Below are 17,386 nucleotides of genomic sequence, written 5' to 3'. Positions count from 1 at the left end.
CTGAGCTACAACTCTAGCCCCCAATTTTTCTTACTTTTTAGTACAAATATATAATAGTGCTAACATTGAGAAAAAATAGTATTTAACATTTTTGTATCATTTTGAAAAAGAAAAATTGGCTTTTCAGTTACCACTAAATATAAATAAACCAATAATTTCTTTATTTCATACTGGGATTGAACCCAGGGGTGCTTTACCACTGCACTACATTCTCAGATCTTTTTAAATTTATCTTGAGACAGGGTCTCAACTAAATTGCTTAGGGCCCTGCTAAGTTGCTGAGGGCTGGCCTTGTATCTGTGATCCTCCTGCCTCAACCTCCCAAGTCGCTGGAATTATGGGTGTGTGCCACTGTGCACGGCTAAGTCACAATTTCTATGAAAAAAAAATCCATAGCCCAGAAGAAAAAGTTTTAAAACAAAATTCTCAAGCTGGTCCAGTAGGCCGGACTTGGTTGTTTAGATGTGAGCCTGAGGCAGTTTAGTCTAATAGCTCTTAATGGTTGGTCCATTGATCAGTCAAATGTAATCACCTGGGAAGTTTTATTTTATTTTTCCAATGTTAGATATCCACCTCAGGGTCTAGGATGTGCCAGGCTAGTGCTCCACCACTGAGCTACATCTCCAGTTCTAGAAAGTCTTTTTATTTTTTTTAACTGGGGATTGAACCCAGAGGCACTTACCTACTGAGCCACATCCCCAGCTCTTTTAAAAACATTTTATTTAGAGACAGAGTCTCACTGAGTTGCTTAGGGCCTCACCAAGTTGCTGGGGCTGGCCTTGAACTCTTATGAATGCTCCCAGAGGCATTGGGATTACAGGCATGCACCACCATAATTGCTTTTCTTTAAAAAAAAAAAAAAAAAAAAAAAAAAAAAGTAGGGGTGGCTGGAGGCATGCGCAGTGATTAAGTACTTGGCTAGCATGCATAATGTCCTGGGTTCATTCCCTAGCACTGCAACAAATACACACACACACACACACACATACTTTTTTTTTTTTGGTTTGATTGAACCCAGCTGGAAATGCAAAAGGGAAGGAGAGAAAAAATGATTTCAAAGGAGCCCCTGTTTATAATGTATTGAATTATATTAATGGATAAAATAAAAACCATTTTCATGTTATATTCTTTTTATTTATTCATGGACTTGATATTTTATTTAGAATTTTTACATCAAAATTTATAAGTAAAATTGATATCATTTTGTATACTGAAAAAAAAAAAAAAAAAAAAAGATTGAACATAGAGGTTCTTTACCACTGAGCTAAATCCCCAGTCCTTTGCATTCTGAGATGGGGGTTTCATTAAGTTCCTGCGGCTAGCCTTGAACTTGTAATCCTCCTGCCTCAGCCTCCCCAGCTAGCTGCTGGCAGTATAGGCATGTGCCACCATACCTGGTTGCAACAAATATTTTTAATGAACAATCTCGCTTTGGAAACTAGTCTGGGCCAACTACCCTTCTCCATTAAGTTGGAGAACATTAGACACCTTAGACCCAGACTAGGAAACTAGGAAAGGGTTGTAGGCAAATGGCCTGGACTTTTGAGAAAATCAAGGTTCATACATCATATGAGGAATGGGGCTCAGTGCACAGCGAGCAGCAACCCTTATGTTTAAAACAAAGTTAGCAGGGTGGTCAAGTTTTCTAGTTAGTTGAGGTCTTGGGACCCAACTTTCAGCCATTCTTGCTCCAGACAAGAGAATTTAAAGCAGTTTCTCCTTATCTAGGCAGGTGCTTCCTTTCCAAAGTGGCTAATATGTTTACTTTTCAGTTTTAAGATACTTTAAGAGACATCCAGTGAAGCAGTCTGTTCACTTATCCTTTCACCACCCCGGTGCATCCATCAGTAACAGGAATCCAGAAGAGCAAAGGGTTAGGAGTGACTCTTCCTGCTGCACTGGCCCTCAGGAGTCTGAAGCAAGGGACAAACACATGCTGAGCCTGTGTTCCCTTCCCAGACAGATGGCCTCTGGGCCTGAACCCTGCTCCACTGCTTCTCTGACCCATCTTGAATGGCCTCTGGCACTAAGCAGAAGTGGACACAATACCATAGGCAGGACAGATGCCAAGCAGATGCCACTGCTAGACACCTGCTGACAGCCTGCAGACCAGCAATCTACTGCACCTTGCTTATGAATCACTTTTAAAATACCGAATTATTTGTCAACTTTTTTTTTGTTGCCAATTTTTAAAAATAAGGCTTTTCATTTTTCCCTTTAACATTTAGGACCTGCAACCCAGGGTTTTCATGTTCACAGCTGCCACTCCCTACTGCTCCTCCACTGTGGATAAGGGCTGATCATGACTTCCACCCAGTTTCCACTTTTTATCTATTACCTCCTTGGCTCTGAAGACATTTGAAGCCGTCACCTCCCCTCCATCCCTTGCCTGTATCTATAGGATTCTCAACATCTTTGGGCTGGCTTACCTCAATGGCATGATGAAGAAAAAGATGTGCTTCTGTCAGCATTTGGGACCACTAACACATCTTTTGGGCTTACAGTCCGCTGTCTGTGACTCTAGATTTCTGGAATATATAATGACTCCTTACCCCTTCCTCCCATTAAAGAAAAAGGTAGACAGTGGTTGGATCTACAGTAATTTTATTGTAACAGAGAAACCAAGCTGCAGTAAGTCTACATGATTAGAGCAGATGGTGGTTATCTTTCCAAGGGTGAAGCCTAAGCCTGGCTGGCAGCACACAAAACTCAGAGTATCTCCTTTCTGATTCTAACCTGTGTTGCCCGACTCACGATGTGAGCTTAGTGGCTGCACAACCACAAGGAATGAAGGAAAAGGTCTGTGGGCAGAGGCAGCATCCCAAGGGGAGACAATTACACAGTCATTGACGAGGATGCCAACATAAAGTGCAGTTCCCTACTCTCCACTCTTCTTTGCCAAGAGCAAGAGGGTATGGCATGAGCAGAAAATTATGTTCTTCATCTTAAATACATCTTAATAGGATGGGGTTCATGGTTAATCAAGCAGTAGAATGGGCTAGTAGATCTTTGTGTTAAAGAAAAGAACAGCAAAGAGATTTTCATTTTTTTCTTAAATAAGACAGGAAACAGAATCTATTATTTTCCTTGCTGCAGTTGCAACAGACACATTGGTTTTTGTAAAGCACAATTTGTGCAATATGGTCTGTTGATAAGGACTCTCCACCATGGGGGGACAAATGTGAGGTTGACTGTTTATGACAGAACTCAGCATGAGCTGTGTCTCATGCTGGATCCACAGAGGACCCCCTTACACCATACAGTGCTTCAGTTAAAGCTTCTGAAATATTGCAATGTCATGACAGGTTTTTGGTACTGTGACTTTCTTATACATGTAAACTCGTTCAGAAAAGTTGGAATAAAAGGATGGGGAGAGTTTGGTTTAAAGCCACAGAGTTCCAGACACCAGCCATGGATGCCTCTGCCCTATTCACTACATGTTCTTTTCTGAGAAATACATCCAATCACTGAGTGTTTTGCACTGTGGTTGAAAGAAATGATCACTCACCACCATCCACCCTCCCTCATCCTGCATGTGAGTCTCACAACTGCAGGGGCTGACGACAGAAAGGTTGTCTCTGTTCTCGCACCGGGAAATTACTTGGTGACCTGGTGGATGGCATGGGCAAGGTAGGCCACGTTGCTGGAGGTGACCCCTGCCACAGAGATGCGGCCATCCTTTGTCATGTAGATGGAGAACTCCTTGGTCAGTCGCTCCACCTGTGGAGAGAAAACAGTTTGGATACTGGTCAGGGAATTTTCCCAGGTTTGGCACAGCACAACAGCCAACTTGTTAAAATGGGAAAATAACAGCTCTATTTTCTCACTTACTTTTGCCCTATTCCCAGACTCAGTGAACCAGCTTAAGAAGATATGATGAATTCTGAGGTGGAACAGGTGGGGAAAAAAAAAAACAAACAAACAGGGGCTGGGAAGATAGCTCAGTTGGTAGAGTGCTTGCCTTGTAAGCACAAGGCCCTGGGTTCAATCCCCAGCACCAAAAAGCAAAACAAACAAACAAACAAACAACATCATATGAAGCACAGAACCAGATTCAGCTATGAACAGCCATTTCTCCTACCCTTCCTTGGAGAACCAGCAGTGGTCATGAGCAATCAAAACCCCTGTGTGGGCTAGGGGTGTGAAGTAGTGGAAGAGTGCTTCCTAGCATGCACAGGCTCTGCACTTTATCCCCAGAACCTCAAAAACCCAAGAATAAAAACTGAAACTAAAAAACCCCAAAATGTTGAGTTATGTGGGCTTCAGAAGTAAGCGGTCTCATGGGGGATACAGATAGGTAAGCAATTAAAAACAACAACAACAAAACAGGCCAGGCACGTGGGTGCACACCTGTAGTCCCAGTTACTCAGGAGGCTAAGATGGAAGAATGGAACAATCACTTGAGTCCAATTCTAGACCAGCCTGTGCAACACAATGAGACTCCATCTCAAAACAATGTTATTGGCTCATGTCTGTAATCCCAGATATCAAGGGGGATGAAGCAGGAAGATTCTAAATTCAAGGCCACTCTGGGCAATTTAGTGAGACCCTGTCTTTTAAAAAAAAAGATCAGGTGCAGTGGTGCATGCCTGTATCTAAGCAACTTGTGAAGCCAAGGCAGAAGGATCACAAGTTTGACGCCAGCCACAGCAACCTTGTGAGGCCATCTCAAAATTAAAAATAAAAAGAACTGTGAATGTAGCTCAGTGGTGGTGCAGAATTCCTGGGTTCAAATCCTAGTATCAAAAAAACAAAGGGTTGGGGATGTTGAAGATGTAGCTCAGTGGTAGAGTGCTTACCTTACATGTGTGAGGCTCTGGGTTCAATCACCAATACTGAAACAAAAATAACAAAACCCAAAACACATGAAAGCTACATGTTAACTTCACCTAAAAGGGCTCCAAGATAGCCATTTTCAGTGTAACCCTGATCATGCAGGTGACCTATGTGGAATTCTTCTGGTTTACAAGGACCGATCCACCAGTCAAGTGGAGAAATTAGAGTCCACTCACCTGTTCAGGTTTTAGGCCCGTGAAACAAAACATGCCGATCTGGTCAGTGATGTGCTGCCAGTTGTGGGTGGAGCCCTCCTTCTTGAGGTTGGAGACCAGCTGGGTCCGCATGCTGATGATGCGGTCGGCCATGCCTTTCACTTCCTGCAACCTGTAAGGAGACCCCAAGAGGAAGCTCATTTGACTAGTCACCAACAGTGTTTTTACCTTCCTTGATTTCCTCTCCTGTTTGCCTCAATTCTTAGTCCTTGACTCAGTCACATGATGTCATTGGCCAGGGAAGTAAACTATTTTGTAGCATTTTTTTTCCCCCCATTTTGGTACTGGGGGTTGAACCCAGGGCCTCGCATATGTTGGGCAAGAACTCTATCACTGACACACATCATCACCCCTGCTTCCTTATTTTTTAACTTTTATTTTCAGACAGGGTCTCATTAAGTTGCTCTCACTGTTCTTGAACTTATGATCCTTCTGCTTTAGCTCCCAAGTAGCTAGGAATAAAGGCGTGCACAATCATGCCCAGCTATAGCATTCCATTTTAAATTATAAGGTTTCTTTGATCAGGCAATTAAAATAGTTAACACACTTCAATATTAAGGCAAGTGACGGTATCACTCAAGAACTTAGGAAGACCAAGGCAAAAGCTGTGGGTTAAACAAAATGTGACATTTATCTTACTTAACACAGGTGGAGCAAACATTTCTGTTTCACAATGAAGACAATGCATTGGGAACCTACAATAAGTCAAGGCTTGTGCTATGTACAAGGACTGAGAAATGGCCCTTGCTTATAAGAGCTAACAGAGGATGATAGGAGCCAAACCCATAAATAATCAGCTAAGGAACAAGGCCCACTAACGTTAAGAGTGTTATGCTAAAAGAGAAGAAAGCGGAATTTGTTCTGGGGACTGCAGAACACACCACTTGATTCTTTTTCTTTTGTGGCAGTAGAGATTGAACTCAGGGATTCTCTATCATTGCATTGAGCTATATTACTAGTCCTTTTGTATTCTGATACAAGGTCTGGATTCAACTTGGTGATCCTCCTGCTTTAGCCTCCTGGGATTACAGGTGTGGGCCACTGCATCCTACACAGTCCACTTGATTTTGAACAGTCTTTTTTCTTAAAATTTATCCTTATATTCCATTCCTATGACTTCGTGGAAAATTCTTGTCAGCGGTTATTAATTGGATCATAGAAATGGCATTTATAGTTTACCTTCCTGGTGTTGTGTTTGCTTTCCTAAACCATCTCTCTAGGACCATGTTACCCAGGCCTAGAACACAGGTTATGAACTGTCAATTAAAAGGTCAAATAAGAGTCCTAGGTATGTTTTTTTCTGACTCAGTGAAACTTTTCAAGATTTGGTACCTGGGCTGGTAGAGATGATTACCTGTAATCCCAGGAACTCAGAAGGCTAAGGCAGGAGGATCACAAGTTTGAGACTGGCCTCTATAACTTATCAAGAACCTGTCTCAAAACAAAACAAAACAAAACAAAAAAAAAAGGACTGGGGATGTGGCTCAGTGGATTATCTATGCTTTTTCTTATTTTGTTGTATTGGGATAGAACCCAGGGTCTCATGCATGCTAGGCAAGGTCTCCACACCAAGCTCTAGCCCACTTCACAGTATCAGTGAAGGTGCCTCCTTGTTGGCCCTACCTCCTCAGCTTTGCTGCTTCTAAGTTCCTCTCACTCGGTCTTTTCACTGCAGAAACCACATGGAACTTTTTAGGTATACTCTGCACAAACCATGTCCCCTCTCTGCCTTTTCACAGGCAGATCTTTCTGCCCAGTTTCCCTGTCCTTTCATTTCTCTCCTCTCTCAAGGCATAGCTCACACACAGTCCTCACTACATCTTCAACTTCTTATAGTCAGTATTCCATTCTGTCTTTTATCCAAGTTACATGTGGGGCTGGGGTTTTAGCTCAGTGGTAGAGTGCTTGCCTAGCATGTGTCGAGACACTGGGTTCAATTCTCAGCACTACATAAATCTGTAAAATAAAAGGTCCATTGACAACTAAAAAAAATAAAAAGTTACATGTGCATCTTTCTCATTGGATTCTAAACCTCTGGGTGTTCTGGTCATCTTTTAGCACAGTGTCTGTCATCTCTGTCCACTACAGATTCTCAAATGTGTACTGAAATGCACACATTAAGATAAAAATCTGCTTGGCACAGTGGTGCATGCCTGTAATCCCAGCAACTCAAGGCTGAGGGAGGAGGATCATAAATTCCAGGCCAGCCTTAGTGAGACCCTGTCTCAAAATTAAAGAAGGAAATAGAAAGGACTAGGGATGTAGCTCAGTGGGCTCAGTAGCACACATGGGCTTAATCCTCTGTAATACAGATTTTAGTTACATGTACATGAACATATAATATGTATTCAGGGGCATGCAGTAAATGCATTTTTTATGTGGAATGTGATCAAAAAGATTAAGGAACACTAATTTAGAGAACAGGTACTGCGATTCAGATGACAGATAATCAAAATAAAAAATATGAAGAAATATTGATTTAATGCTAGCTATTATTAGGACAAAACCCTAAGTGTGGGAGTTGGGGATGTAGCTCAGCGGTAGAGTGCTTGCCTACAATGTGCGAGGCCCTGGGTTTGATTGTTAGCCCTGCAAAACAAAAACTAAAATATGATCTGAAGGAAGTTTTCCTATGTATGCTACTTCAATTTGAATTTGATTTTAGGGAAAGGCAAGTTTTACTAAACACAGGAATGAGAGAATAAGAGGAACTGCCATTTCAGAATTATGTGTTTCTTATTTCTATGGACAAAATGCACACTTCTTTCTTTTTACCCTTTCCATATATGGAACCTGAAAGGTGCTAAGAGTCACTAGAAGTCCATTTAAACCAGCTCTGAAGGAGCTGTGGTCAGAACACCTAGATGGCTGGCGAGTGGCAATGAATATTACCATTGCTTTCGCAAATCCGGGGTAGTCAGGATGGTAGAGGCAATCCGGGCCCCATTGAGAGGAGGGTTGGAATACAAGGGACGGATCAGGATCTTCAACTGCGACTCCACCCTTTTGGCTTCATCGGCATCTTTGCAGACCACAGTGAAGGCTCCCACACGCTCGCCTGAAAAGAGAATGGATTTTGTCTTCTAATTCTTCCATTTAACATATTAAAGCAAATCATTAAGTTTGTTGAATATTATCTGTTTTCATCAGAAGGACCATAAAAATAAAATTAAAATTTCAACAGACAGAATGGTCAATTGAGACAAACAGAAAGTTCGAGTATTCAAGATTTCTTTTCATTGTATCTATTTTCTTGGCTCATATATTAGTTACTTTTTGTTTAGAGAAATGGTAATCAGTTTTCTTTGCTGGAGGAATTCAAGGACACTGAAGAAGACAAAGAAAATCTGTAAAATCCACTATACCAATCTTTCCTCCCCAGGTAAGGAGGGACATGGACTTAAACATGCACAATCCAAACTCAAGTTCATCAGAACATATAGCACACTGGGTCCTCTAGCTTACCATATAAGCCCATGTTCTTGGCATATGATTGGCAGAGACAAACATTAATGCCCTGTTCGATGAAGTGGCGCACAGCCCAGGCATCCTTGTTACCATCACCACTGGCAAAGCCTTGGTAGGCCATGTCAAAGAATGCAAAGAGATTCTTTTTCTGGGAAGGAATGAGAAGACCAAAGCTTTAGGTAGCCATCTGCAGATGCCCTATGTGGTTACTTGTGCTTATTGGGACCACACCTGTCCCACCCAGATAAAGTCAACCCTATTTCTTCCCCAGATGGCAGTGTGGCATTTTCCTAGAGTTAGGATATCAACAAATTCTTCAAAAGACACCGAGTAAAGAATCTTAATTTCGGCGTGCCCAGAATGCTGCTTAGTCATACAGAAGGCTCTTCTAAGGCCCACAGGAGTCTGGGTAATTATGTTTGGTCTAGTCAGTACAGGACCAGCACTAGACTTTTCTGGGATTAATTTAACTCTGACAGACTCACAGGGTGGCCTCATTAGAACCACCTCATTTTGAAAAGGCTTTGCATCTACGGCCATACCACCCTGAACGCGCCCAATCTCGTCTGAAAAGGCTATGCATGCTGTTTGTCTCACTCTGCAGCTTAGATTTGTGTGTGTGTGTGTGTGTGTGTGTGTGTGTGTGTGTGGTATTGGGATCAAACCTACGGTTGCTCTGCCACTGAGCTACATTCCCAGACTTTATTTTTTATTTTGAAATAGGGTCTTGTTAAATTGCTGAGGCTGGCTTTGAACTCTGGGATTATAGGCATGCACCACTGTGTCTGGTTTCTTCCGCTTAGATATGACAAAAGTGCTACACTTACTGAAAATGGGGACACAAGATAATGAGAGTAAGACTAATCCTTCCTCTGTAGGAATTCGGATGTCTTTTCTGATAGCCAGCTATACTCTGGGAGTGATAATGGCAATGTCAAGGAAAAGTGGCAAGGAAAGAACCAGTGGAGGAAAAACAAAAAGAGTGTAAGGGCTGTGCCAGTAACCACTGACCAGGGCAACCACGGGCACCACCAGCAGACACCTGGGTCAGCAGTCTGTTGTGCAGGTGGGCCAATGACTGGTTTTATCAGAATTCACTGTATCTGGGCTAAGGAACAAAATATGTTAAAATTGCTCCTGTAGCAATTTCAGAACTTTTAATTATGCAGATGAGGAGAACTTTCCTGGCAGCTTGCCTATACAGAAATTTTGTACAGACTCAAGGTTAATTAATTCTTATTGTTAAGACTTTGTCAAGTTAAGAATCAAGGCTAGTTATTAAACATAGAACTGTCACCAATCGGTTCATCCTCCTCACCTTTACCACAGATGCCATTTCCTTCCACTGCTCAGGACGAGGGTCCACTCCCGTGGGATTGTGGGCACAGGCATGCAGGAGAATAACACTCTGCTCTGGTATTTTCTAAAGAGAAAAAGAACCAAGAGATGACTTCTGCAGCTTTAAAGGAGCTCAGTTCCATGGGTTCACTATCATTTGGTAAGTAACAAAGAGATCCTGAGGTCTGGGAATTAGCCATTCTAAGTATTTTAAGATATTAGGACCCAGCTGGGAGACATGAAATGACCACAAGGAAGTTTATTCTTTGTTCTTTAACCTTCCTACCTCGAGTGCTACACTTACTGAAATGTCTTCCATGGCGCCTGTGAAGTCAAAACCGCAAGTCTTGGGGTCATAGTATCGATAACCTTGTAGCTTCATGCCAGCATCCCTGAAAATGGGTGTGTGATTTCCCCAGGACGGTTTGGGTAGAAAGACATCTCGGCTAAACTTAAAAAATCTTTCCTAAGATGGGATGAAAGGGAATGGAAAAATGAAAAAAAAAGAGAGAGAGAGAGAGAGAGAAAGAGGTAAGAACATTAGCATATTTCCCTGAGAGGACATGAGGACATTTTTTTTTTTTTTCTGAAACCCAGCTTAACTCTATGATTGAGAGATGCACTCAGCAGCAAGACTGTGTGGGTGATTAAGGCTCTGACAGTTACCCTGGCTGTATGGCCAGACTATCTGGGCCTCACTTTCTTCACTTACAATATAGCTTAATGGAACTTCCCTTACAGGATGAGTTAAAATACAAAAGCACCCTAGCAACAGTATGTGGTCAATAAACTTAATTTTTTATTGTTATATCGTCCATGTAATTTCTCCAAGGTACTTTACTTCTAAAAATCAGAACAGGAAATCTGCCAACTCCTTGGAAAGAGGAAACCTACTTTTGAGTCAGCAAATACACACATGACAGGAAGTCCTGCTGCCCTCAAAAGTTCTTTTATGAAGGAGTTTCCAGACTCACCAGAAAACTGGCTCCAACCCTTAAGGCCCCAGTTCCAGAAATGGTCTGCACAGTGACAAACTGTTGGAGAGACACCATTGGTTAGTGATGTGGCCAGCCAACAAAGAGGCTCTACTCTGTTCAGTCAGTAGCCTTTGTTCTTGAGAAGCTAATTCCTTATGGCCTGGTAGTATTATCCATGTTACATGGAAAGCTTCCAGAACACAAAAATTCCTCCCCAATATGCAAAAGGAAGTATTTATACAAAAAAGCATAAGAGATGAAGAACAGTCATTACTCTAGAATTATATAAAATGAAATGATTCTCTGAACATCAAGGTTCCTTGAAAATCAAGTCAGTAAGTACATTAAGATGTTTGCATGTTCTATTAGTTTGTTTTAGTTGTGGTACTGGGAATCAATCCCAGGGCCTTGCACAGGCCAGGCAAGTGCTCTACCACTGAACCACACTCCCAACCTATAAATGTTATCTTCCTCCCAGGCCTATCCAGAAAATATGCAAATATATTTTTTAAAAAGCACTTTTCAAAAGAAAATAAACTACAATGCACATAAGTTCACATGTGAGCATGGTCTCTTATGTTTTGTTTTTATTTTTTAATCTTTTAAAATATTTTCCTGTATTTTTTAATAGGTATATTATAATTACATGTAATGGTGGGATTCATTGTTACTTTTCTTAGGGATGGGGTTTACTGGGGATTGAACCCAGGGATGCTCAAACACTGAGGCACATTCCCAGACCTTTTTAATATTTTATTTAGAGACAGGGTCTTACTAAGTTGCTGAGGCTGGCTTTGAACTTGTGATCCCCAGCAACTGGGATTACAGGTGCATACAATTGCACCCAGCTAGTTACATATTTGTATACATAAAAGATGGGTCTTCTTTCTGTCAATGCCCAAACTGGCTGGGACAGGGATATTGATAAAGCCACATTGGTTCTGCCTCCCACAATCTACCAGTGGCTGGTTTCTTACCTGCTTTTCCTATCTTAGCTGGAAGCTTAGCATGTGAGTGTGGGGACTGATTGTAGGCCCCAAACTAGAGCCAGGTAGGCAGTTTTAAAGCACATTTAATGTAAAATGAACATAACATATGCATACGAATAGAAAAGTAGGGCCAAACTCATCTTTTTTAGAATTACTAGTACATTTTTAGAATTGGTGTTATAAGAAATCTTTAGTGATTGCCAATTTAACTTTATTAGCAAGTGTGGCCACCTCAATCACTACATATGTACAAATCTTTTCCTATTTGTTTTAAAATGTTTAAATTACTTTACATTTATTAAAATTATTATATATAAAAGTAGACCCTGTATAATGCCAGAGTCTGCTTGGCTTACCCGTCCACTTTTCAACACCTCGCTGTTCTCACCCAGGGCTAGTTCTGCAGATGCCTTACAAAATTCAGCCAGTCCACCAATGGGCAGGTATTCCTTGTCCAAATTTTTTGCAGCGATCTGGGCCTCTGCCTAGACAAGAGAAAAATGTATTTACTTAGTTTCTTCTCCCTATCTGGAATTATGGTTAATTAATATTTTACAGTTAAATTCTGGAAGTCATCTTGCTTTGAGAAGGGGTCTTGCTATGTTCCAGATTTTCTGTGGGCGAGTTTCTCTTGGTTATTATTTAACATAAAATGCCATTCCTGGAACGCACAAGGACAAAGTTTAGGTGCGACAGCTAAAGCAGATATAAGATGAAAGGGAAGCATTTCAAGATATATGCCAGCCTAAGAACTTCCAAGAGTTAACAGTCATAGCCACATAGTTTCATGCTTTAGAGTCAGATGCCTGGCTGTCCCTTACTACCTGTATGAGTTATTTAACCTTCCTGAGTCCCATTTTCCTCATCTGTTAAATGGATGGACAACTATATGTGTATGTGTGTGTATATATATATACATATTATATATATTATATACATAATATTAAATATATATTTATAAATATATATATTTAATATTCCACCTGTACTGGGGATTGAACCCAGGGGCACTTAAACACTGAACCACAGCCCAAAACCTTTAATATTTCATTTAAAGATAGGGTATCACTGAGTTGCTTAGGGCCTCACTAAGTTGTTGAGGCTGACTTTGAACTTGTGATCCTGCTGAGCCACTGGGATTATAGGCGTGTGCTACCACGCCCAGCAGGACAACTGTTTTTATGTCTCATATGGCTAAGGTGAAGTGATAAGGCGGCAAGGTACACTAGTGCTTGGTTGTGTTTCAGCTTCCAACAACAGCTTATGTTTACTAAATAAATTATTATTTTATGGTGGTGCTGGGGTTCAAACCCAGGGCCTCACGCATGCCAGATAATACTCCACCACTGAGCTACAGTCTCAGCCATGAATAATTTCTAAAACTTCTTCTAAGTGGGTTAGTTATATGAAAGTTATAATAGAAACCATGTCACTAATAGAAATACTTCTAATAAAAATAACAAAATTCAAGAATGAATGAAAAAAAAAAAAAAAAACAAAACCCTGTAGTGCAACAGGAAAGATGGACAGAGTATATCTGTGTACAAGAGTTTTTCTAAGGCAAACAATGGAAGAAAACAAAATAATAACAGTAACCCTCATGCACAGAGGGCTATTTTCCTCTTGCCAAGAGACAATGTTTAAATTTTTGGTCTTCCTGTATATCCTCAGGTTTAAATATGACATTATGCCTGTTTTTCAATCTTGTACAAGGCAGTGTGGTCTAACTCTCTGCCCCTGCTCTTTTTTCTTTTTCTTCAGTACTGGGGATTGAACTCAGGGGTGCTCTATCACTGAGCTATATTTCCAGCCCTCTTTATTTTGAGGGAGGGTATCACTAAGTTGCCCAGGCTGACCCTGAACTCGCAACCCTCCTGCCTTAGCCTCTCAAGTCACTGGGATTACAGGCATGCACTATGGTGCCTCTCATTTTTATAGACAGGACTACAGCCAGAAAACCTGAGCGATTCACAGTTAGTGCCAGAACGAAAGCCCAGGGCCGTGGAGTTCCACTCGGTACTCTTTCTGTGGCTGTCAGGTGCCCCCTCAGCCTCACTGAGGGGACGGCAAGCTCACCTTCCGGACGCTAGGGAGCACATAAGGCTTTCCACTGTCGTCCCGGTAGGCACCAACTCCCAGGTTCATCTTTTTGCTGTTAGTGTCTCTCTTGAAGGCTTCAGTGACTCCCAGGATGGGATCTGGGGGTCCCATTTCCACATGGGCCCACCAAGAGCTGAAATGATAAACACCTCGTCTCAGTCACTTGGGTAAGACCCCCATGGGCAGAGCTGTCTTTTTCTGCCAAAGATCCATTTCAACAAACGTCTGCGTACTGCACACAGGGTACAGTAACAGGTATGGATAATTTAAGAATGCAGAAGACTTTAGAGCACTTTAAAGAGTAGAGACCAATAATTTCAACAAAGACACTACGAGATGCAAAGGGGGGCATCTGGATCATTATGGGGAGGAAGGGGTACATGTGTAGGCTCTTAAAGCATCCTAAACTTGACCTGAATTTTCATTCAAAGATTACTTCAAGTAATCTGGCAGTGAGAAGCTGATAGTGGTAAAACATGGGATTAGAAGCAAGGGGTGTTCAAGAATATTATGTGCCTCCCTCAGGGGCTTGGGATTTATCCTGTTCTCAAACTTGTTAGAGCGAGGTTAGGAATGCTTGTTAAACACCCTGGGGTCTGCCTCAGATGTAGAGACACATGGATAAACATTAAAGTTGTTTGAAGGTGATGGTAATCAGGTGAGGGGGTGACAGAATGAATGAACCTGGGGTGGGGTACTGAATCACGAGTGGTAAGGGTGAATGCAGAGGGTCCCCGGAGAAGCTGGTTACCCAAGACAAAGAGATGAGGACAAGAACCAGGGTCGAGATGGTAGGGGTAAAAGAAGGCCAGAGTTGCTAGATGTTTAGGAATTTAAAATTGGCAGGAAATGGTTATAACATCCTCCTGGCTCCATTATTACTCAAAGGGTTAAAATGTTTGACAGTCATCATTTTGTATTTGTATGCCATGAATTTACCTTAGCAAAACAAGACAAAATAACCATTCTGTAACAGTCTTGGAGACCATCCTGTGGATGCCAATGGAACCCCCTGACTGGGCCGGGTGAGCTAGGCTGCTGGGGAAGCAGACCTCACCTTTTCTTGGCTCCGAGGGTGAATCCCAAGATGCAATAAAGCTTTTTTTGGTAGGACTGAACACAGGGCATTACACACGTTAGGCAGGAACTCTGCCACTGAGCCACATCCCAGCCCACAATTGAACTTTTAAATACCATTTTTCCCTGGTTTGTTTGGATTTTGTTTCTGGTTCAATTATGGCCAATAAGCTAGGCCCTGTTTTGTAGCAGCAATGGGTGTGATCTCAGTAGAAGGATGGCAGAGAGATATTCTTTGTTGGGTGTGAAATAACAGAATTTGCTTTGTTGGGTCTTGTCCAGTTTTCTTTTAAAACTTGGCGTTTAAATAAATTAGGAATTCTTTGGCTTAGGAAAAAAAAAAAAAAAGAAAAATCGAACCTGAATTTTTTGTTTTGCTTACTCTGGTCCTATAACCAAATGTGTATCTGAAGAACTATAACCTTGGTATGTAAGTAATTTAGAAGTTAAAAAAACAAAACAAAACAAAACAAAAAAAACCTTTGAGTGCCTGAATGTGAAATGCTTTCCATCTCTGGAGAATACAGATAAATTAGACAATATATGTCTCAAATAAAAGGTTTGAGTTATAGACATAAATGTAGGAAACATTCCTGAATTTCTCAGGAAACAGGAAAACAAATTTCTTTCAACATACTACTTTTAAATTGGATTTTCATCTTATTTCATCAATTAACCAGTATATGTTCAGGAAAAGCATATAGAATAAAATGCATGCTATACTATACTTAACATGAATACATAAAAGCCACAGCTGTTTTCATTAAATCAAAATTAAACTAGTCTTATTCATCAAAGACTTATTTATGTGAACCTGAATTCCTAAAATGTTTCTGAACTCATTTACGAAAAACAATGTTGCTGGGTTTGGTGGCACAGGCCTGTAATCCCAGCCACTCAGAAAGCTGAGGTGGGAGGATCTTAAGTTTGATGCCAGAATGGGCAAATTAGTGAGTCTGTCTCAAAATAAAAAATAAAAAAGGGCTTAAGATGTAGCTCACAGTTAGCACTCCTCTAGTCTCCAGTAAAAAAAAAAAGTTTAAAATTATAAAAAATGTAAATTTTCATTAAACCAATCTGACAAATTTCTAATTTCAATAGTAATTATATACTTCTATTCTTTAGTTTTTGTTTTTGGTGCCAGGGATTGAACCCAGGGATGCTTAAACACTGACCACATCCCTAGCCCTTTTTTATATTTCATTTAGTTTTTTTTTAAAACCAGGGATTGAACTCAGGGCTCTCAACCACTAGCCACACCCCCAGTCCTATTTTACCTTTTATTTAGCGACAGGGTCTGAGTAGTTCAGCGCATCACTTTTGCTGGAACTGGCTTTGAACTCACAATCCTCCTACCTCACCTCCTGAGTTGCTGGGATTACAGGTGTCCTTGCCCAGCTACTTATACTCTTATTAATAGATTTTTTAGAACAAGGTTAGAGTTATAGGAAATCAATCATATAGTTTATCTACTCCTAGTTTCCCCCACTGTTAACATTGTATATTAGCATAGCACATTTGTTACAATTAAGAAACCCATAAAGATACATTATTAAATCCACTAATTATTCAGATTTTCTTAGTTTTACTTAATTCTGTCCCAGAATTCCTTCTAGGATACCACATTACACTTAGTTGTCATGTCTCCTTAGGTTTCTCCTGGCTGGGACAGTTTCAGACTCCTTGTTTTTGATGACCTTGAATGGTTTTGAAGAATACTGGGGTTAGGCTATATGTTAAGATGTCGATCTATTGGTATTTCACTTTTTTCTCATGATTAGACAGGGGTAATAGATTCTTTTGGAAAACAGTAATTATACTTTATAGCATGTCAGCTTGAAGACAATTTCTAAGACATTTTAGGTAACTAAAAATTTTTGGTGTGATTCAGGGGATCAAACTCATGGGCACTCTACCACTAAGCTACATCCTCAGTTTTTTTTTTTTTTTTTTTTTTTTTAAATGGTACTGGGGATTGAACCCTGGGTATTTCGTCATTAAGCTATACCCCCAGCTGTTTTTATTTTGAGACAGGGTCTTGCCAAGTTACTTAGGTTGGCCTCAAACTTGTGATTCTCCTGCCTCAGCTTCCCAAGTTGCTTGTATTACAGGTGTGCACCACCATGTCTGAGCAACCCCAACCTTTAATTTTTTTTAAATTTTGAAACGGGGTCTTGCTAAATTGCTGAGACTGGCTGTGAACTTGAAATTCTGCTTCAGCCTCCCAAATTGTTGGGATTAGAAGGGAAAGTCACCACACAAGGCTTCTTCAGGTAATTAAACCTTAGATTAATATTAGAATGAGTTAATTAATGGTTTAACTAATCATTGGATACCCAGATAATTTCTAAGTAAGATAGAAAACAGGCACATTGATTACTCAGCA

The 17,386-nt window shown here is 40.8% G+C and overlaps 1 protein-coding gene across 1 annotated transcript in view; it reads right to left on the bottom strand.

Annotated features, from left to right (window-relative positions):
* Positions 1-2,587: 2,587 nt before the first annotated feature.
* Positions 2,588-17,386, bottom strand: part of GOT2 (glutamic-oxaloacetic transaminase 2) — a 21,845-nt gene continuing 7,046 nt past the window's right edge. The window contains exons 2-10 of the mRNA XM_079116984.1: positions 13,900-14,056; positions 12,180-12,308; positions 10,832-10,891; positions 10,162-10,323; positions 9,838-9,942; positions 8,517-8,667; positions 7,944-8,109; positions 5,013-5,163; positions 2,588-3,720 (exon numbers count right to left, since the gene is read on the bottom strand). Of these exons, the coding sequence (XP_078973110.1) occupies positions 3,598-3,720; positions 5,013-5,163; positions 7,944-8,109; positions 8,517-8,667; positions 9,838-9,942; positions 10,162-10,323; positions 10,832-10,891; positions 12,180-12,308; positions 13,900-14,056 (1,204 nt within the window). The 3' untranslated portion in view covers positions 2,588-3,597. The remainder of the gene's footprint in view (positions 3,721-5,012; positions 5,164-7,943; positions 8,110-8,516; positions 8,668-9,837; positions 9,943-10,161; positions 10,324-10,831; positions 10,892-12,179; positions 12,309-13,899; positions 14,057-17,386) is intronic.

The sequence above is a fragment of the Sciurus vulgaris genome, assembly GCF_902686455.1.
Source record: "Sciurus vulgaris genome assembly, chromosome: 17".
NCBI classification, from domain to species: Eukaryota; Metazoa; Chordata; class Mammalia; order Rodentia; family Sciuridae; genus Sciurus; species Sciurus vulgaris.
The sequence above is the reverse complement of the archived record's forward strand: the minus strand, read 5'-3'. Positions and strand labels throughout refer to the sequence as shown.